Source organism: Epinephelus lanceolatus, chromosome 18 (genome assembly GCF_041903045.1).
Source record: "Epinephelus lanceolatus isolate andai-2023 chromosome 18, ASM4190304v1, whole genome shotgun sequence".
NCBI classification, from domain to species: domain Eukaryota; kingdom Metazoa; phylum Chordata; class Actinopteri; order Perciformes; family Serranidae; genus Epinephelus; species Epinephelus lanceolatus.
In genome coordinates this window covers 7,593,536-7,615,078 of record NC_135751.1, presented here as the reverse complement: position 1 = coordinate 7,615,078, position 21,543 = coordinate 7,593,536, and the positions used below count along the sequence as shown (strand labels likewise).

Here is a 21,543-nt window from a genome sequence, read left to right as displayed (position 1 = left end):
CCTCTTAACTTGTCCCTCTATGCAGGGCCAACCTGTGTGTTTGACTGGCGTTTGGAAATCTATTTTCAACGCCTCCCTGTCACCCGAATCAGATATGAGGTCGAGATACCAGGCAAAAATATTTAAATATATATGAAAAAAAGGAGGAAAGAAATAATGTACCCCCCCCCATCCCAACTCCCTCTCTCTTTCTCTCTCTCTCTTTCCGTCCTTAGAAATGAGGCTGGATATTGTTTTTGACACGGCGGCGGACAGCAGGAATACACATTTTGAAAAACGCTGCCTCTTGCTGCTACTGCTATTATTGTGTGATGGGAAGCCGCGGAGACGCTCTAATTTGGTTACACTAAGGTTTACACTGGTAGTGATGGCCGAGCAGGGAGACAGACACAGAGGAGGGGAGGAGAGGATGCGGAAGAGTTCAGCCTTTGAAATGTAATTGTAAAGTGATTCCGGGTGCACATCCATCCATCCATCCATCCATCCATCCATCCATCCATCCCAACCTGCATGAGATGCAGCACTACATTTGTTAAGCTCTCTGTAATACATATTAATAATTATGATTATTTATGATTATTATTACAATGTCAATGAAATGCTCCTGCAAGCTAATGTCATATGCATGTAATAAAATTATGTATTATGTATTATTATAGACTGTCCACTGTACTTATTGCACTTTGCATATATTACTAGCTTGCTTCACACCAAAACAACACCACACAAGCATCACCTACTATAGTGAGTTATGAGGTTAGCCGATGAAAATTACGTTACTCCATCCCACCCCTCCTCACCCCTACCCCACTTGCTACTCGCAATGGGAAGGGCTAAGAATGGTACCACGACCAATTCACAATGTCTCATTGAGTCATTGCGTTTGGTTTTCCACAGCCATGGGAAGAAAAGAAACAGAATTTGATGTGAAATATGAAATGTATGTGAATATAAATATGGAGCAAAAATGAATAAAGTCTGAAAAAAATCCTCTAGTCCTGCATCTTATTTTCCTCGCCACATTTAAAGAGAAGAAGAAGGTCTGATTCACGGTGAAGGGTTTGAGCAAAGGCAGAGACACTGAGTGCTGACATGAATAATGGCGCCCAGCTCCATTCCAGCAGGCATCCAAAGAAAACACACTGAAAAAAATGCATGAGGAGAGAAGGAGACAACTTCTAAAAAATGAGCTGAGAGTCAGTGTACAGTCTGGACACCATGAAGACACCTCGGGGCTCCTCTAAATACAATTACCAGCAGCAGATGTATTATGTCGTGGACTATCTTAAAGGGGTAGTTTTAGAAACATAAATAAAGTCGATATAAATTCCAAAGCCAGGTTGGTTCTCCCTGGATAGCCTCTGTCAGTGCAGAAAGCATTTTAATGATTGTATTTCACTTTAAACCAGGGCCTAGGCTAATTGTGCTTGAGGAGCCATGAACTCGAACCGGCGTCATTTAGATCTTCAGCTTGGCTCCCCTGGCTGAGCTACTCAGATTCACTCACACCTCTTGGCGAGATGGATGAGATTTTCCTGGCCGGCAGGTCCTTTTTTATGAGATTTCATGGCGGCCGAGGCGTGCCCGGTGTGCCAAATTTAAACAAATCTCCCGTTAATTGGTCGCCGCAGTAATTCACGACCTGGAGCTACAGCCAGCCGCTGTGCAGGAAAAAAGAAAACACCCGTAGTGTAAAAAAACAGAAGGGTGTGTGTTAAAGAAAAAGCAGGCATATGTAGAGGAGGAGAAAGAGAGCAAGGCAGTGAAAACAGAGCTGGAACAGAAAGAGGAGGAGAACCGAGAGAGGAGCGCGTGGCGGCCGTGGCAGAGATCTCTTCCTCCTCTCCTTCTTCTTCCTCGTTCCGGTGTATCATCGGTCCATCGACCGTCATTTTTTCCCTCACCGTCTTCCCCACAGCGGAGGGGAAAACATGATTTATCGCGGGCAGTACCATAAACAACAGCACTCCCTCACAAACACACAATGGCAGCCCCGGCCGCACGCTGACACCCTGCCTCACTATAAATCAAGAGAAGTAGCTGGCTGGGAAAAAAGAAGAGAGAGGGAGAGGGAGAGAGAGGGGAGAGAGGGAGAGAGAGGGATGGACAGAGAGTCAGGCAGATAGAGAGAGATGTAGAGGCAGACAGGAGGTGATGGGAGAAAGATGGAGAAGAATATCCAAGTGCTTCTTAAAATATAAACAGCCATCGGCTCACATTGCAATGCTCCCTCTCTCCCTCCCCATCTCTCTCTCTCTCTCTCCGGTTTTGCAGGCTGCCTTGCTGCACCGCTTCAACCTATAAACAATGGCTGATGATGATGGGTGGGGGGTGATGTGTAAACAACACGACAGCAACATGCACGATGAGAAAACACGGCGAAAGATGGGTATTTTTTGGGGTGTATATTTACCACGATGTTAAAATAGCCTATGATTCACTGAGAGGGATGCGGGCGAAGGCGGCGCAGCGGCGTAGAAGATGAGGAAGAAGAAGAAGAAGTGTGGTTTCCCCCCATGCAGTCCCCTTCCTTCCGCAATACTCACGGTGTCCACAACGACCCGCAAGACGCACGCCCGTCCAAATTTGTTTTATTGCAGCCTCCTTCTCTCTTTTCTCTTCCTCTCTCTCTCTCTGTTGGCGTTTCTCAGTGTCTCCTCTTCTCCCCCCTCTCTCTCTCTCTCTCCCTTTTTTCCCTCTCTCTCTCCCCCTCTCTCCGCTGCTATAGGGGGGGCTTGTATTTTTTTTTTTTTTTTTTTGAAAGGACAGTTGAATTTTCGACGTCAGACACACACACACTGGAGCAGCACCATGTCTTACCGTTATATTCCTGACGAATACATATCTATTCTGCAACCTCTGCATTAATTATTTAATGAATCACGTGACGTGCTGGTCGGGGCGGGGGTGTGGGTGGGGGATGACGGGGGGTATCCGTGAGCCTCTCTGTTCGTGGGACCCATCCGGACCAGTGCATGCATACAGGAGTGCAAGACTCCGAGTTTAAAATAATAATAATAAAAATGAACATAAACCAGTTCTGTTCACCTTTCAGCCTTTCCAGTGGGAGGCACTGAGTGTTAATGTGTGTGTGCTATAAACTGTAAGGTAAAGCAGGGTTAGGCCTGTGACAGACGCACAGAGAGACCGATAAAAGATGATTGTCACCGACTATGTTCGTTTTAAAAAATGACTGCACGCCTCAGACTCTTTCTTCGTTATTCCTCACTGTCATCTCTTTCTCGCCTCGCCGTTAGTCGGCAGAACAAGGGGAATTCCTTATATTGTCCTGTCTTATATTTCAATGTATCTGTTTTCAGCAGTTGGAAATATTCCATGCAGCCCGAACATATTTTATCTGACGACTGTGCATCATAGCAGAGTTTATTTCTCCTGTTTGGTGTCACGTTAACGCATCCCTAAATATTTAACAGCAAAGAAAGCCAACTGTGTCAGTGGAAACAAATCATGCCCAACTGTTTGTTTAATAATTACAAATTCATGTTGCGCATCGAAATGTGAGAGTGGGGAGGCTGGAAATCTACGAGAAAACGACACATTCCTAAATAAACACACGAGGCCAAGCTTTGCCTGATCACATAAATCTGAATTGTTATTATTATTATTATTATTGTGGACTAAATTCTCCAAACGCGCACCTTCTTTTATCCCATTAACAAGTTTTCCTCGAGGGGTGGCCATACAGCGCGCTGTGATTCATTTAGAAGGAGACATTTATTTAATAGAGAGAGTAACGGACAGGTAGCACGCGGAGCCGAGCCGAGAGGAGAGCAACTACAAAAAAAAGGAGAAGGAGACAAAGAGAGAGAGAGATGCTAAGCAGGGGGACAGAAGAAGGAGAGAGTGTGAGGGAGAGACGAAGAAACAACGGAGAGACAAACCCCCCGTCGCGAGGCCGTGCAGGGCAGCAACAATAGACCGTTGGGATCCTTTCGGCGCTCTGTCTCCCGGTTCCAGAGCTCGAGCCGCCTCCAGCAGAACAATGGAAAGCGGGACTCTTATAAGAAAAAAAAATGTTGAGGCCGGGAGGCTAACGGGGCTAACCTCGCTGCTGAGGAGCCAACAAGAAACACTCCAAGGTCAAACAATGGGCCGCAGCAGCCCCAAGACACGCTGCGTCTCCTCACAGAGCTCCAAAAGCACCGTATCCTTCAGCTCCATCCTCCAGGTAGCTGGATGCTAAAAATAAAAAGCATAGCTTTACAAAGTCAAGTGCTGCTGTCTTCACAGGAGTGTCCATTACATTTAAAGCCATTCTGTTTTACATTTTATTCAGCTGAAACAACTGGGAGGCCAGAGAAAAAGTGGCAAATAAAACGTGTAATATCAAACGCAATTAGCCAGAACTACTTGTGACAACAAAAACAATTGGCCAGTTTCTAAAAATATAATCTACAACATGACAAAGGCATGAAAATAATTAGCAAGAAGGAAATAAATGCAGTTCTAAAGCTATTACTAGAGAAACAGTTGGGTGGTCATTTATTTATTACTCCTTTCTGATGCACTAAAAAAAAAAAAAAAAAAAAAAAAGACGCGCTCCTTTAAAGTTGTATTCCGAGCGCTGCCTGAGATTTTTACCCTCAACAAGATTGAAATCAAACATTTGCGGTGGTGATGATGGCGTCTGTAATGACGGCCATAAATTATAGCAATCACAGTGTGAAACAACAGCTAAGATAAGTAGCAGCAGAGACCTGGGCCGGCCTGACAACAGCAATACGAATCAGCTCTGTAAACTTGGCACAGCCGCATGCAAAGCTATTACGCACACAAAACCATTTCAATAGCCTAAACATCCGAATTATGATGAGTGAGGGGGTTGGAGAGTCAACCAGAAGGAGATACTTTGAACTGCAGGGCTTTAACGGTGTAGCCCTAACCATAGCAAGCATCCAGTTAGTGATGCTAGACTAGCGCCATGCATGTGACATGAGAAAACACAAAGGGAAGTCTTTGTGAGATGATGGACTGGGCTATTTTTATTTTTTTAAAAAAAGGAATCAATCTTTTTAAACGATAGGCATTAAGCCCCGCGGATTATAGAACATTAAAAGCAACAAATTTGCAAATGGCAAAACAAATGCATGATTCAAACCAGCATAAAACCATAGCCTACATTTTATTAAAGCAGTTATTTGTATTTGTATTAGTTCGACATAGAATAATAGTAGAAGGCAATAACTGAAGTGATGTTGGAGGTCTTTGAGATCTTGGGGGTCTCTTGGTCCGTGATGGATTAAGACAGGTAGATTCTTCCTCCTCGTTAATGATTAACAAGGCTTTGAGTTTCTCTCCTTGGTTTAAAAGGCGAGAGACTGAAAATGTCTCTTTGTTAAGGTGCTGAATGGCCGTAAAATTAAACTGTCCAAAACGTGATTAGACGTGGTTGCACATTAGATCGTAAGAGACGCGATAGCTATTATTATTATTATTATTATTATTATTATTATTATTATTATTATCATTGTTGTTGTTGTTGTTGTTATTATTTTTATGAAGGCTGGACCGATGAGACACAGAGCAAGTAAGACTGAGACAGTAAGGCAGAGAGAGAGAGAGAGAGAGAGAGAGATTGATTTACCGAGCCCCGACATCTCGCCTTTTACTGCGGCTCGTAAATCTGTCTCGAAACGGCAGCACGCGCACAACCGTTTTTTGAAATATATTCTCCTGCTCGAGACGTGAGGTCTTCCCCCCAGTTATGGGACTGCACCAGAGACATCCCCGAGCCGGTCTCACGAGCCTCATGGCTCGGTTGGTAAAATCCCATAACCCATCTCCTTATTATTTCTCTGTTTTATTTATTCAAATGTTAATTGAAAAAAAAGCCAATAACCAAAACTGAGTGATTAAACATTTTAATGCATTTGTAAGCGCCTATTTCTGTTTTTATTTATTTATTTATTTATTTATTTATTTATTTATTTATTTATTTATTTATTTATTTTATTGTGGAGGAAACAGGATCCATAATTGATATTGGAATCCTATCTGCAAGCCGTCCGTCTGTACTTTGAAAACAAAATATTGCATTTTAATAGGCAGCTGTGGCTGTTTTGTTGTCAGACATGACAGGATCAATGGCTTTGGAACATGTTCACTGTCTCACCATTGTTAACGCCATAAAGCCTGGGAGAGAGCCTGCTGAGTTACAGTACAGATCAATTATATGTTTTACACTCAGAATGACTCCTCTCATGTTGGTGTTTGGACGGAGAGATTTTCTCTGTCACTTTACAGCCAACAGTAAAACAACAGAACATCCCAACACATGTGAGCCACATGCTTTTGGCTTAATATGCACTTCTAGATTACCGATGATAGAAACTGCAGAGTTAATTGGCATGGGATCTTTAATGCTGCTATAAAGCAATGGTGGCTACACCTCTCCGCATTTAACGCCTGTAGATATATCTATTTTACATGTAAGCAATGATGAATACATGACAGGATGAGCATAACAGATAATAGCAACGTTGCACACTAACTGAAGTGAATTTTGCATCTCCCTTTTCCGCCTTAAGTGAAGGTTTGCAATGAAAGCTTATCATAAATCGAAATGATCACGAGGGAATAAAAAAGCAAAATCACAGTCCACAGTTAATTCTGCTATTGCAAGTGGATTTTTTTTCCTTGTTGCTCCAGTTTCCTGCCACACAATCACAATGAAGTGTGGACAAATGTGAGATGCTGAATTTACCTGCATCACAACGTGGTTCCAGATATCCGGGATGCTGTTATATGTAATATACAAGCAGTCAGCGCGTCTCTGCCATTAGGATATTGATAAGTAAAAGGTAAAGGGTTTGTTTAATACTTAAGTATCAATACGCTTGCACGGGCCTAATGCTCCGCCATTAGTCATACAGGCCACACAAGCCTATTTATCACTCACATCTAAGGGATATGAGCGCTGCTGTAACACACAATGGTAGAGTCATCACACTGTAGGCTGGCTTGTCTCCATTCACTGATAGTAACCCTGCCAAACAACAGGAGCACTTTATAACGAGGGAAACTAAATCAAAGACTTACACAATAATAACCATTATCATATATTGATTATTGAATCAGTGATAGTATCTTAGAAGCATTTGATACACACATCCTTTGTGTTGTCAGGTTGTGATTCAATTGCAGATTTGATGTAAAACAAAGAAAAACAAAACAATGATAAGAAATAGCTCTGTTCGTTTCAAGCACTTCATTCTGCTATTATGACAGAAAAAAAAAATCATGTTTCCCCTCTTTCTAGGAAGATGGAAGTCCTGGAGTCCACCAGGCTCTGCTTCATCCCTACCTAATGATGTATCAATGCTATACACACCATGAGAGTTACACTTTCAATTTTTCAAATTATTCCTTACTTGAGGATGCTGATTTAATTATATTTATTCCCGTTAGTAATTAGTTAATCATTTGTAATACCTATTGACTCACGCTACACTCTAAACACAGCCACACAGCCTCAGCATAATGCTCCAGCAGCCTGGCCTATAAAAAGAAATTGTGTATGCGCGTGTTGCAACTTGGCAACCATTATTTGGCTCTCTCTTTTTAATGCTTAATACACGTCTACTTTTAAATGGCTCGCACGCTCTCCCTCTCTCGCACACATTTACACACACATACACACACAGCCGGTGCAGTAGTAAAAGCCTGGCAGCCATATATCTCTCGTGACGACCTCCTCCTGCAGCCCGCGCGCCTGCACCGTGACCTCCCTTCTCCTCGCGCTCTCCAGAATAATAAATTTCTCGGGCAACGCGGCTGCAACGAGCGCAAGGAGAGAGGGGAAAAACGCGCGGGCGATTTGTCTGGCAATTAGTAAACCACCGCGAGACTCCCCAGGTCAGAGAGAGAAGTTGGTGCTTGCTCGAATGTTTGTGTGCCAGCCTGGGGTGATCGTTGAGCCATGTGAGCGCGTGCACGCTCACAAACACACACACACAGCGGAGACATTTGGTGACTGTGAACGTGCGTGGCACAGCGTGCGCGAATGTGTTGTGAACCCTGAGAGCCTACAGCTTCCTGTGCAAAGCTGCTGTTGAAACATCAGCTCCATCAGCTGGTCCAAAGCCTTCAAACATCTCAGTGACAGCAGAGTGCAAAGCAGAAAAGCACTGGTCACATCTGCACGCCTGATTCCTTCTTGCTTCACAGTTATTTAACTGCTAATCCCACTGAGATTACAGAAAGAAATCTCCTTTAAGATGGAGAGAAGCATCAGGACAAGTGACAAAGCTGCAGAAAAAACAACAGGTATCAACACAAGGGGCACAATCAGACTTAAAGGATAAAAAGAAGAGTCTACTTTCACTAAATAAGAGCTCAGCGGGCATTTATGCAGCAGCAGAGCAGCAGGACTTTTAATTTAACAAGCGTGTTTTTTAATGAACCTGCATGAGCTCGGGGCAGAAATTAGATTTACTCCACTCAAGGTTTTATGATGAGAAACTTCACAAACTAATCCACAGCATTTCTGTATAAAACAAAGAGCAGTACAGATACAACGTCTACACTGCCAGGGTTAAAATGTCATCTTTCTGGGTATAAATATGCCACATATTTATAATGTCATGTCAGCTGAAGGCAACATTTCTAAACAAAATCCATTTTCTGTCACATAGTTGTCTTACTTTTATTCTGTTTGGAAGCCTGTACCATCGTCTTCTCTGATACATTGCCGCCATGAGTTTTTACTGCAGTTTACAGAAATGTGTCCTCACAACTTAATGAAAACATTCCCCATTCAACCCCACCCAGACCTTCACACCACACAGGATGCCACATTAAATCTAACTTTACCACTTAACAGGCTTGTTGAACAAACAACCAGTAACATGTGTGTGTTCCGTCACCATGCCTTTGAGGATGTTGGCTAAAAGAAGCATCTAACCTCACATACAACCAACAACCAGAAAAACAAACATAAGTATAAAATTGATACAAGGGCAGGAAACACAACCACATCACACTATAAGAACTAATGGATCCAGACTTAACCAGACCTGCTGTTTGTTTGGTTCCCACGCACAATCATTCTTGATGCATAATTACTCCATCTACTGTTAGGATGGAGATGGCTATCGAACCTGCAGTTTTTCAGTACTTGAAGAATCATGTCAGTGGTATTGAAAATTGTTGAATACTAAAAGTTGGCACCAAATGCATGGTGAATTTCTCAGTATTTCAATTTCCTTTTAATTTGAGGCTCATATGAAATGGGAGCTTTGAGGGTTGAATGTTCTAACATCAACCATTCAATTTCCTGCACTCTGATAAATGTCTGTCCACCAATATGTGTCCTTTCTGCATCAACTATGCTGGAAATGTCTTTAAATTAATCACAAATAACAGTCCTCTGTCATTAATGATGGGGACATGTTCTAAATATCATAGGGATTTGTCCCCTGTGTACCCTCTGATATCTATGCTTCCAATTGCCTGACCAAATATTGGCTGAACCGAAACAAGCTTTGGATACATTTATGGTATTGGGATTTTTATTTTATTATTTAAGACTTTTAGTATTATGATGACCATAAAACACTGATGCTGATACTATGATGTATTTAAGCTCCCTCTATGCATGGCTGTGTTGAAATGTTTTAACACTGTAAAAGTGGTGTCTATATGGGGCAGGCCTTTAATTCCTTTCACACAAAACTGTTGCTGAGCAAAGATCGGGAAATACAATCACATTTGTTATTTAAACCTGTATGATTATTACTTGTTTAAAAATTAGGCTTCGGATAATATATCGATTATGAATCATTGATTTGATCTAGCTCTGTCAGCATATCAGAGAGAGAGTTACAGCACTTGAGGATTATGGCACCTGACATACAGACACAAAACCATTTTATCCTGTTAAAATAATAGTGATATTTTGGATTATTTTTTTTTATGAAAAACCCTTTTGATTCTTTTGATCTAAAGACCCTTATGGACTAAACAAATTAGGGGGATGTATTTTAAAAACCATATGGGCAAAGATTAAATGTGAAATAATCTATATGCTCTACAGTTGGACCCCTCATGGTAAAATTGCTACAGTATTTTATGCTTTACAGGTGAGCTCTCCATTTGACATCCTGGTCACAAGTGTAGGACAACTGTGACAGCACCGAGCTGAGTGTTCTTGAGATGCATAGTAATGATGCAAGTTATATGTGAAATAATGGGACTGCAGTTTAAGAAGATTGTCAGGTAAACAAAAAGTCACAGGTATGATCCCAAGAACAGCCATGAGTCTGGCTGAAGAGACCTAAAGCAACACTGAACCACATCCTGCTTGCGGAGAAAAGCACTACGGCTGAAAATTACATATATGTATACTTTATAGATTTTCTCCATTATCAGTCTGGAATCTTTGGATGCTGGCTGAAACTAAAACAAAGCTGTATGGATCTGTGCAGAGCTTCACTGCACAAATCAGCACAAACATGGACCCATCAGTTGGTCCTTGCAAAGTGCTAGAGACCGCATAGGTAACACTGTTATATGTTGCACACCAAGCTGCATCTGGTGCAAACGCATTTTCCCCATATGCCATTGTCCCTTTGATTAATCCCCAACACACACACACACAGAGTACCCCTCCCAGCTGCAGGTCAGATTACCAGGCTGGAAAATGACCAGCAGCCACCAGCCGGTAAATAACAGTGTCCGCAGCTCACTGAATTTCTCACAATCAGTTTTACAGAAAATCTATCAACTGCCGATTCTTTTTTATTCTGCTTTTTGGCAACCATGAATCAGCTTGTCAAAATGAGTGTCATGTCCCGAATTTGATCAAACATAGTGTAGAATTCACCTCTGAATACAGCGTGCAAACATGGCTGGAACAACTCTGGAACAAGCTCAGCAGCTTTTCAGCAAGGCAATCAGGAGGGGCAGCCTCTGTTTACACTAAGGTCCCAGTCTGTCCAAATACTGTCCAGCATCAGGCTGCACATTCTCTCTGTCTCAGCCTGTCTTGCTGGCCTGCCTGACCCTTTCATACCAAATCATACAGTTAGAATGTCTCACAGCACCTTGTATTAGAGCGCTCAGAGCTTTAGATTGAGACAGAACACCACATTTGAAAAGCTCTGCTCCTAAATAACAGATTGACCAAAACTTGAGACAGCTGCTTTGATGCAACATTTTGAAAACAGTATCCTTCAGGCAAATACTATTAGTATTATCTTGTTAAAATATAAAATGTTCATTATGTTTGTTAATCTCAGCCAGTCTCATCAAGACAACCCCATTTTACTGAGAGTCAGCAGTGGCCTGTCACTGACCCCTGCCCAGGTGGTTAGTTTACTTGTCTGTCTGTCTGTGTGTGGGAGCTGAGATATGGCTGCCGTACCCCCGGGTTACAGTGCCCTGAACTCGGCCTGTTATGACTAAGTGGCCCGGGGGGCTTCGGGGGTCTGGGAATGTCCGAGAGAGCGGAGGGACCAGCAGCCTTGCGAGGTCAAGGGGGACCTGGGGTAGTGGGGGTAGGGGTGGTGGCGGTGTGTGTGCGGGGGGGGGGGGGGGGGGGGGGGGGGGGGTAACCACGGGTCAGCCTCTGGCTTCAGAGCCAGTGGACCTCATCGGTCAGAAAAACGTGTCCCCTGGTTGAACCCTCTGTGGCCGCAGCTTGGCCATTCCGTTGCCCTGCATGACCATCGATTTTTATCCTCCTCCACACCCCCTCTCTCCCTGCCTTTCCTTCCGCTTATATTTCTCTCATTTGTTTCTCTTACTTCTCCACGCATCGCATCATGCCACGGCCTGCATCCCCATGAGAGGCCAGAGCCCCTCCACCAAAACCGCCGCCCTTTTATTTTTAATCCCAGGCAGATTGATTTCTGAAGGGGTCAAACAGGAGTGAGTGCGCTTCCTGAGGCCGCTACTGCTCGGCTCAGCAGATACCGGGGGCCTGAGCGCGCACGGCGACCGGCGATCGTTCGCAGTTCATCTGGAAAGCTTCGCAGATCGTTTGTTTTCGAGGTAAATTGTTTTGGAGCGCAACCGAGAGAGTATCCATTAACCAGCGCTCTCCCTGTTCTTTTAATTTTTCTTTTTCACCCTCCCTCCTCCCCCTGCTTCCCTCTCTCCAATTGAGCGCCATATTATTCATATTCCCACCGCAGTCTCCATAGCCTCTTTGCACCTGGCCGACACACACACTCACACACACATGCATGCAACCGTATCTCATTAAAAGCTATAGGCCACTGCAACACTTTATAACCACAGAAACACAGCCAAGACAAAATGCATAATAAGCTCGGGGTGAACCAGGAATTATTCACGTGGGCCCCTCTGGCATACATTAGCTGGAGCATTTCTGAATTTTCCTGAAGTTATATGAGTCTGTGAAGGCGAATGCATTGAGTTTGTATTGCAATTGTACCATATAATTTAAAATACACCTTCATCTGAATAAAAAAAAAACTGAAATAAACCCCACCCGTTTCTTTATAACGACCCACCCAAACTCGTGCGTAAAAGACGTACATTTGATTTACACACAACAACAGATGCTCAAGAGACGCAGGCCTTGTGAGTGACAAACAGATGCAGAAGTGACACCGCTGCAGCAAAGGGGGAAGGAAACAGTTGCATAAACTCAGGAGAAAACACCACATCACAAGTTTGTCATTTGTGGCTGGATACGCTCTCGTGCAAACACACACACACACTCTCAAGCACGTACCTTCCAACATAAACACACAACTCCAAAAGTCCCTGCGTTAAAATCAAAGCCCCCGCGGCCATAAATGCCCCCTTCGCCTGACCTCGCCAAATGCGCAGGGGGGCAATAAAACCATAAAAACGCCACCAAGCCATCAGACACACAGCAACAAGAGAGCCAAAGACAGAAAAGGGGACAAAATGAAGTTCCCAGGCCTCTTACCTTAGACGCCACCACTTTCAGCGACCTCTGTGCCATCTTCTTCTGCGCCGTGAGGGATCTCTGACTGGTTTGTTGGACTTTCTTTGGAGGGATTTTCTTCTTTCCAATGAGGAAGAAAAAAGTTTTTTTTTCTTATGGTGGGATACTTGTGGGGTGTAAAAAATAGCTTGCTGATGGGTGGGAAGGGGAGGTGTATGTATGACTGTTTATGTGTGTGTGTGAGGAGGGTGTGCGTGTGAGGGAGGGGGGAGGGGGTGTCTTCCAAGGCGTCTTCTTTTTCTTCTCCTCTGTCTGTCTGTCTCTGTTCCGTGCCCTCTCTCTCCTGGCAGAAGGGGTCTTGTGTGTGGCTGCCGGATGACAATAGAGAAGAAGGAGAAGGAGAAGAAGTGTTTAAAGAAGAACAAAGTGATTAATGATTTTTTTTTTCTTGTATAATTCTCGCATTTTTCTTGAGGTGCCGTCCCCTTCTGTCCTGTCCAGAAAATAATGGCGGTGAACTTTTTCAGAGGGGGGGGGGGGCTGAAAGGTGTTGGGGGGTGGGCATCCTCACAAAAAAATCTGCTCCCATTCACAGAAGCAGCAGAAGGCCCCGGCTGATAAAGGGAGCTAAAAGAGAATGGATTCCTTGGTGGATTTTATTGTGCGCGGTGTCAACCCGCACGCAAATTCATTTATTTCAAGTCGGACTGCGTGCGCTCACGGGCTTTAGGGGTTATTATGGAGGCACATATGTGTGTGTGCATGTGTGCAGATATTGGGGAGGTGGTCTGTTAAGACTATCTTAAATGAGACTATTGGTGTAAAGAAAAAATGACAGCATTAGGGCACAAATGTAACCTTATATATGTGGATGAGGGGATATTCAACCTTATAGTATTCGCCATATAAGAAGAAAATAAATATGGCTCCTTCTGAGCAACTGGGCATTAATGCACATGTTGAAAGTCACTTTGAAGCAGAGGGGCTAATAGTAAAAATAAAAGAGCAAAATACATTTTCACACAGAACACTTAGAAAATGCAGGTTCGCCTATACGCGAGTCCCTATATATAAGGCTTTGCCATTTTGGCGCAGTGTATGTGTGTGTTTGAGCGCATCTAGGTGTACAGTTTGATAGGAGGGCGGCTTTTTGCGCTGGAGGAGCCTTTCATAAACAGGAAGAAAACAGATAAATGGGCAGAGGGAGTCTCTGTGGCAAGAGGCCCAGGGAGAAATCAACCAACAAGTAATAGGGAATCTTCTCTGGGCCGAGGAATACGAGCGGACCAATTTGGGGGGCACACTTTTTTTGTTTAAAGTTCATCGGGAGGAATGCTATTTTCTCGTTCTCCCCCCTCGCTTGCTCTATATTTTTCGATACCTGCTCTAAGAAAAGAAAATGAAAATTAATACGGGAGCCGCGCCTTACAAAAGAAGCCATTCGTCTTGTTGATTATCTATTTGGTTGTCAGGGTTTGAGCTATGGCGCCGGCCCGCTCCCTTTTTGTAATATATAAAAAATAAAACACACATGCGCGCACAGAACCGGTGCAGAAAACACCGATAGGAGGGAAAAAAACTGTTGTGCAAAAATTACACTCATTAAAGCATTAAAAGACCACGAAGCGAGAAACTATTTAATGTTTTTTTTTTCTGGGAAAAAAAAGAGAGGAAGGAAGGGAGGAAGGAGGGAGGGGGGGTCTCATACTCTGTGTCGGGCCGGTGCAAGCGCGTCTGAGCAGCCGTTAAATTAACGGGAGAACGGGAGTGAAACGGGGGGACGGTTTGTGATTTAAAACGAGATTACAGGACGTAATGTACCAAGATCACTCATGGCCGGGACAGATTAATCATTGCAGGCTGCTGATTTCTCAAGACAGGTCTCTGTGCAGTTTGTAGGCAAAACCAACACTGAAATTAAATGAAATTATTTATTGTGTGCGTGTGTGTTCTTGTGCACGTGGGAGCGTGTGTTTATATGCTTTAAATACATCCTTCACCATTAAACATCGATGAGAGGATAGAGAAGGAAGTGTTTTTGCTCTGTCAGAGCTGCTGCGGAGGCAAAATGGAGATTATTTTTATTACAAATTTTACAAACAAAGAAAAAATACTAAAACCTTAAAAACTTGAATTCAAACGGGACGATTTTATGTGACATAACTCAAACCTTTTTGTCTTTAATGGTAGGCTGTGCCCCAACAATTATAGAAGAAACTCATAATTTTGACAGAGGAAATAAGAAGATAGAGAAATATTCTTTTTTAGCCATTTATTTATATTTCTATGAACTATTTACAAATAATAGGAAGGTCGACACTGAGGAGGCATAAGCAGAGAAAGGAGCAACTTACATATCGGAGGAGGTAACACATATTCAACAATACCATCATTGCTATCATCATCATCATAGAAACTAATCTTTGGAATGTAAATAAAATAACATCAATTAAAAAAAAAAAAACACTTGCAGAATAAAATATCTAAAAAGTGGCACAGAAAAGAGAGAAGAGGGGAAGTAAAGAGGGGAAAGGAGAAGTGTGCGCGCATTTAATGTGCGGAGAAATAAGGGACAGAGAGGGAGATAAAGAAAAATAAATCAACACCATTCAGACATGCAAAAAAAAAGGCTCCTTATTTTTCTGAGTGTCCCTGGTTAGAACAATCGCTTATAATTAAATTACTTTTTTTTTTTTTTAAATTTCCACATACAAGAAATGAATAGCGCTTTTTGTATTGCAGGTAATAATAATTATTATTATAATAAGTCGCCAGACAATTTCAAAAATATAAAAGCTCGAAAAGCTGTCACTTCATTGAACGAGCAAGAGAAAATAAGACGACCCCAAAAAATAAAAATATATATAAGTACAACTGAGGTAATAGGTAGTACATTGTATAGTGCTGCGTTTATTATGTGTTCTTGAGCTGTACCAGGATTTTGGTTTGAATATTAGTGTCCTTTGCCTAGGCAGCTTTATAAACCCTGTTTGGTTCGTAGTGGAACAAATGCCTTAGTTTTATTTCACTTGAATCACCCTGTCACTCTGTTTCCCTGTATACAACATCACAACATGAACAATCAACGGACCACATAAACGCTCCTTGTCATTCTCAGCAATAACAGCATTTTACAATCAACACTGAATTCAAAAATAACTATAATTAAAATTTAAAAAGCTATACTTTGTCATTAAACAAAACAGAAATAACAACAGTTATAGTTATAACAGCAAGACAGGAAACTGCCTGGTGCTATTTTGGATCATACCGGAGGTTATATTTGATTTTAGAGAGTACTATAAGGGCGGTGTGTGTGTGTGTGTGTGTGTGTGTGTGTGTGTGTGTGTGTCTGTGTGTGTCTGTGTGCGCGTGTGGCGGGGTGTAAGAATACTTTTCTTGACGAACCGAGAGTTCCATTTATTACACGTGCGTGTGTGAGTGGGGCGGGGGGGTGAGGGGTAGGGGTTTGGGGAGGGGTGCAGGAGGGGGGGGGGGGGGTGGGGGTGCGGGGGGCGAGGGGTAATGGGTAGAGCCGCGGTTCACCCCTTTGCTTTGTACCCGCAGAGTAAACATGACAAATGGGGCCCGAGTTTGGCATGATTAAAGATGAAAACGAGGATCCATCTTCACCTAAAAAAAAAAAAAAAAAACACGCACGCGGGCACATTATCCTCAGCCTACCGCCTTATGCTCTGTCATAGAGAGGAAGAGAGAGAGGAGTATAAAAAGACAGAAATATAAACGGCAGAAGAGAGGGACGCAGATAGAGAATGAGCAAATAAAAGCAAAGAAGCGGCCGCATCATTTTCTCAGTTCGTTCAGTCTCCTTCTTCGCCTACTTTTGTTCATTTCATATTCTTATGAATGGGAAATCTCCCTGTCCACCCCTCCCACGTCATAACGTCTGTTATAGTGTGTAACATCAGCACAGATCAGGGCCGAACGGGCGGCAATGACATCCCTCCCTCCCTCCAGAGCAAAGGCGTTATTCCGGTCCAAAGTGCAGGCTCCGGTTGTTACACGTGTGGCTGCCGGTCAGTTTAGGAACCAGGGAGGGCAAAAAATAAAAATAATATACATAAAGAGCTTAAGGACCGGGCTATAGGGGCCCGCTGCGGGTCTGGGAGCCGGTTAGAGCCTGGGAGTTTGTGTTGCTGTTTGTCCCGGAGCGGACCTTGGTGTTGGGGAGCTTGTGGTCCTTCTTCCATTTCATCCTCCGGTTCTGGAACCAGATCTTGATCTGCCGCTCTGACAGGCAAAGCGTGTGCGCGATTTCCACCCTGCGCCTGCGCGTCAGGTACCGGTTGTAATGGAACTCCTTCTCGAGCTCCAGGACCTGCTGGCGCGTGTAGGCCGTCCGCGAGCGCTTCGGTTCACCCCCTGTGTAGTTTGAAGTCACTGTGGGACAGCAGTGGGAATAAACAGTCAACACATTAACCACACAATAAAAAATAAAAAATACAACAACCTCAATATAATAATAATAATGATAATAATAATAATAATAATAATAATAATAGCTTACATTACAAACAAAATATGCTGTAATTTTACTACAAAACACAGGCGTTTTAAATACAATATAAGCTTGCACTAAACATACATAGAGTATTTGTTTCATATCTCATTAAGAGGACGCTACGCAGTAGTCCATTGGTATCCTGTAACACTGAAAACAGCATCAGTCCACATGGAAAAATAAATATGTGTGTGCATTATGAACATGGAACGGAGAGAAATAAAGCCATGGCCACCACGGCTGTATCTACTGATAGAATGGAAAATGGCTGTAACCTTGGCAGACCCTTTAATGATTAGCATCTCATTTTATCCTATCACAAATCTTTTTGTCTGCGCTTTCAGGTGCGGCTGTTGCAGCGGATTTGATTTGTTTTTACGCCACAGTTTGTGGTCGAGACTTTGCATTTTCAGTGAACACATGTTGTCAGGTGTCATTTCAGGCCCTGCGGCTGTGTGAATCCTCCCAGCACAGCCAGCCTGACGCTGGTGTCCAAATGTTGTGATTTCAGAGCAAATCGGGGCCACGGCCGCATTTCCTAAGACTTGCAAAACCGTGCTGTTTTGACGCGTTTGCGCACGCACGCACGACTACCAACATGTAAATACATTGAAACAACAAGAGCAGCGGTGAGTCAGGAAGCCACTCTTTCTTTCGATGATCATACATAGCAAGGATGCGGGCATTGTCTGCCTTGCGTAAACTGGTTGGGAATAAAGGTGGTGGTGGGGGGTGCAGCAGCTATACAATGGCACTGAATGGCCGAACAAGATACCAAAACCTACAAGCGGACAACAGCAATCAAACATGCTGCAGAGGATCTCTCCTATCATACGTGGCTGCTAAAAACTGTGCAAAGTAAAAATGAAACAAAGAGTTTTCTTACCGAGTAAACAGTCCGACGGAGAGAATGCTTTACGGTGACTTTACAGAAGTGGCATTTTGTCGCCCCGCAAACACGCGCCCCGGTTATCCCAACACGCAATAGGCAGCAAGTCTATTAGAACATTACAGAGAAGCCATAATAGACTGGAGCTATTCGGTTTTACATTAGTGTTTTACGGCCGGCTCCATAAACATGAATATTTCAGCTGCCATAAAACTTTCCCTCCCCTGGAACAACGAGTGGGGAAGGAAGGCTCGACAGAGTAAAGTACACCGTTTATACAACCCCACCACTTAAAATCAAATTACCAAAGCATAAAAGCTAACTTATGGGCTCGGTCTGAGTTGTCATAAGGCGAGGAATTAGAGCAGACGAGCCCGAGATCGGACTTCAAAAGGCACCTCGGCGGAGAGGTGTAATAAAAATTTATGGAGGGTGTAATTATATTGGCCCTGCAAACAGACGATCGTAAATCTTGACCCAAGGGCTACTCTTCTACTTCTAACAGAAAACAGGGAGGGGAAGCCGTAGATTTTGACGGTGGACACCTAGCTGACTGCATGGCAGGCAACTGCAGCCACAAAGGCGCAGCGAGGGAGAGAGAGAGAGGGGAGAGAGAGGAAGAAGTTTGCATGCAGCACTTACCGATGTTTACATGGACTTTCTTCATCCACGGGTAGACTACGGGGTCCTTCCGACTGCTCGTAGGGGACGAAGTGCTTTGGTTGTGGGGCGTTTGGCCGCAAGACGCAGGCGGAGGCGGGCTGGGTGTCACCGAGTCGCAGCGGTGGCTCAGCTCCGGGACGGGGGTAGTCTGCAGCCCGGCCGGGGGGAGGACGTGACCTCGAGGGGACATCACCACCGAGGCGGGCTGCCCCGGACGCTGGCACTGCGTGTATGGCGGCACAGCTCGCTGGTGGTGGTGGTTCTGGTGTTGTGGGTGGTGTTGTTGATGGTGGTGGTAGAGAGAGTCCGGCTGAAAGGCAGCAGGCTCCTGCCTCTGGGAGCTGTAATAGTCCGGAGAGTGGCTGGGCAGATAGTCGCTCTGTGAGTATTCCTCGCACGGTGGGAACTTCGGGTCCACATAGTTGGAGTTGATCAAATAGGAGCTCATGGCCATTAATTTCAGTCTTTTTGTGGAATTGCACCTACTCGGAAAATATATAACTAAAATTTATATCTCATCCCTTTACTCTTCGGTTATTCCTGTTCCGCTGAACCCTCCTACTTTTCTGTCAAGTGAACAAAGTTAAGAAGCCACGTGACGGCAGCCGGCCAATGGCGCGCCTCCTGGATGAAGCCCGGATAAGGAAATGGGATTAAGCATGTACACGGCCCCCGCACGCGCATCATCATATGGCCTCAGTTTGTGGGCATTCACAGTCTTACAATACGTCTCCCCCCTCTCTCCCTTCCCGTGCCCGGTTCTCCCTCTATATCTCTCCACCACATGTCGGCACGCATGCCGTCCTAAGCAGGCAGAGAATCACAACAATAACAAAGCGCGTCTGACAAGCTGAAAATACATTCCGCTCCTGCAGGAGGACACACACGAGCAACAGAGTACAGTATGACAAGTCCTCCCTTATTGCAAAGGAACCCCTTGCCCCTGTTACGCGTCTGGCTGCAACTTCAAAAAGAAAGAAAGAAAGAAAGAAAGAAAAAAGAAGCAGCAGAAGGAAAGTGCTCGGGGGGAATTGAAGTGGCGCCTGCACCACCCTGTGTGTATATATTTGTGTGTGTGTGTGTGTGTGTGTGTGTAAGGACGTGATTGCTAAAGGTTTTTCTTTTTTTTCTCTAGTCTTTTTAAATCGCTAATAACGGGGAGTGGGAGAGTGGCCTGGCCGGCTGCTGCGCCGCCACCCAGCAGCAGCAGCAGCAGCAGCAGCACCGTGTCAGAGATAAATCTGGCTTGTTTAGGATCGATAGAAAATTCATCAACTAATTCAGGTTACACGGCCTTCTAAATCACCAGCAGACCTTTGCATTAGGAACGAGAACCCAGCACCGGTTCCCTCTTTTTTGTTACTCCAACAGGCGCCCATTCCACATTTAACTCCCCCTGCATGGTAATTCAGCCTCAGCCGGGGTCGCCTTTTGCCTTGCATGAATAAACAGGATATATTTCCCTCCACTTTCCGATATTAACATCACTGGCATAGCAAGTCCATATGCCCCCATTCACACTGCGCGGCTGCTTTTGCCCTTGAGCTGTGCATTACTGAAGAGAGATACTCAGCTCTTTGTTTTCCTCGTAAAGGAAATTCATCTCCCCAGCCGTGACCCGCTCACACTAGCTGCCACAGACTTTCATAGCCTTCTTTCCCCATTTGTAACACACTACTGTGTAACAGAGTCTAACTGCTGTCACTTTCTTACTGCTATAAAACAAATACAAACACCATAAAACAAGGAGTTCAACCTGCATTACGCAGCGTAAAGACGCAAAGAACCTAGACGACATTATAAAGAATACCATACATTCTCCAGCATTCTCACCCAAACACGTTTTACGGTAAATTCCCCTAAGTCTAGTAAATCTGCTTGAAACACATTCTGCATGCCTTCAACAGCATAAAGACAAGACACAAAGACATAAAATGCGCCACAGAACACACAACACTGCGGTGGATAGAACTGAATAGATGTTTTCCCAATCAAATGGAGGTGTTGTGCACTTTCTGAGGAGTTATCAGTGGCACTAAATGTGCGCGCACAATCACACATACACATACACACACAGGCAAGATGATGGAGATATCCAAGTCCTTTGTTTCGAGAAAATTGACTCTCTCTAAATCGAAACCTTACGCCCCCCTCACCCACACACACACATTCAGACACACACGAACCCAACCCCCCAATACGCCTTCCTAGATGAACAGTAAAGTCGACCGCATCATTTTTCAACAGGACAAATAATAAATAAAAGGAGTCCAATTCAACCTGGAGTTGGCCTTTAAAACTCCGAGGTGATTTGAGGATCGAAAAAAAGGGAAAAAAAAGTTGGATTGAGTTTTCATCACTCCGGAGGAGCACAGAGCCACAATAACGTGCTTCAAAATACACATAACCACCAATAACGCCCTGAAATAAGTGCACCGGTGTTTGTCTTTGCCGATAGGAAATAAAAATTGGTGGATAACATTTTATTAAAGCTCCTAATAATAGCCGCTAAAGAAGGCCTCTCCTCCCTGCGTTGGATCCATCGCTGCCGTCGTGTATAAATCCACT

At 44.0% G+C, this 21,543-nt stretch overlaps 2 protein-coding genes across 11 annotated transcripts in view; both read right to left on the bottom strand.

Annotated features, from left to right (window-relative positions):
- The window catches only part of hoxb3a (homeobox B3a), a 133,367-nt gene that overhangs the window by 72,660 nt on the left and 39,164 nt on the right, over positions 1–21,543 (bottom strand). For 8 of the 10 annotated variants that reach the window (XM_033645675.2, XM_033645676.2, XM_033645677.2 and 5 more), the window contains exon 2: positions 12,923–13,269. The gene's annotated coding sequence lies outside the window, so the exon portion shown is untranslated. Of the gene's footprint in view, positions 1–2,413; positions 4,550–12,922; positions 13,270–21,543 lie in introns of those variants that run through there. The other 2 variants (XM_033645679.2, XM_033645682.2) reach the window with 2 other exon arrangements.
- On the bottom strand, positions 15,159–21,132 carry hoxb4a (homeobox B4a). The gene is made up of 2 exons (XM_033645694.2): positions 18,955–21,132; positions 15,159–17,302 (listed from the first exon to the last, which is right to left on the bottom strand). The coding sequence occupies exons 1-2, from the start codon at positions 19,427–19,429 to the stop codon at positions 17,004–17,006; spliced, it is 774 nt and encodes a 257-aa protein (XP_033501585.1). The 5' UTR covers positions 19,430–21,132; the 3' UTR covers positions 15,159–17,003.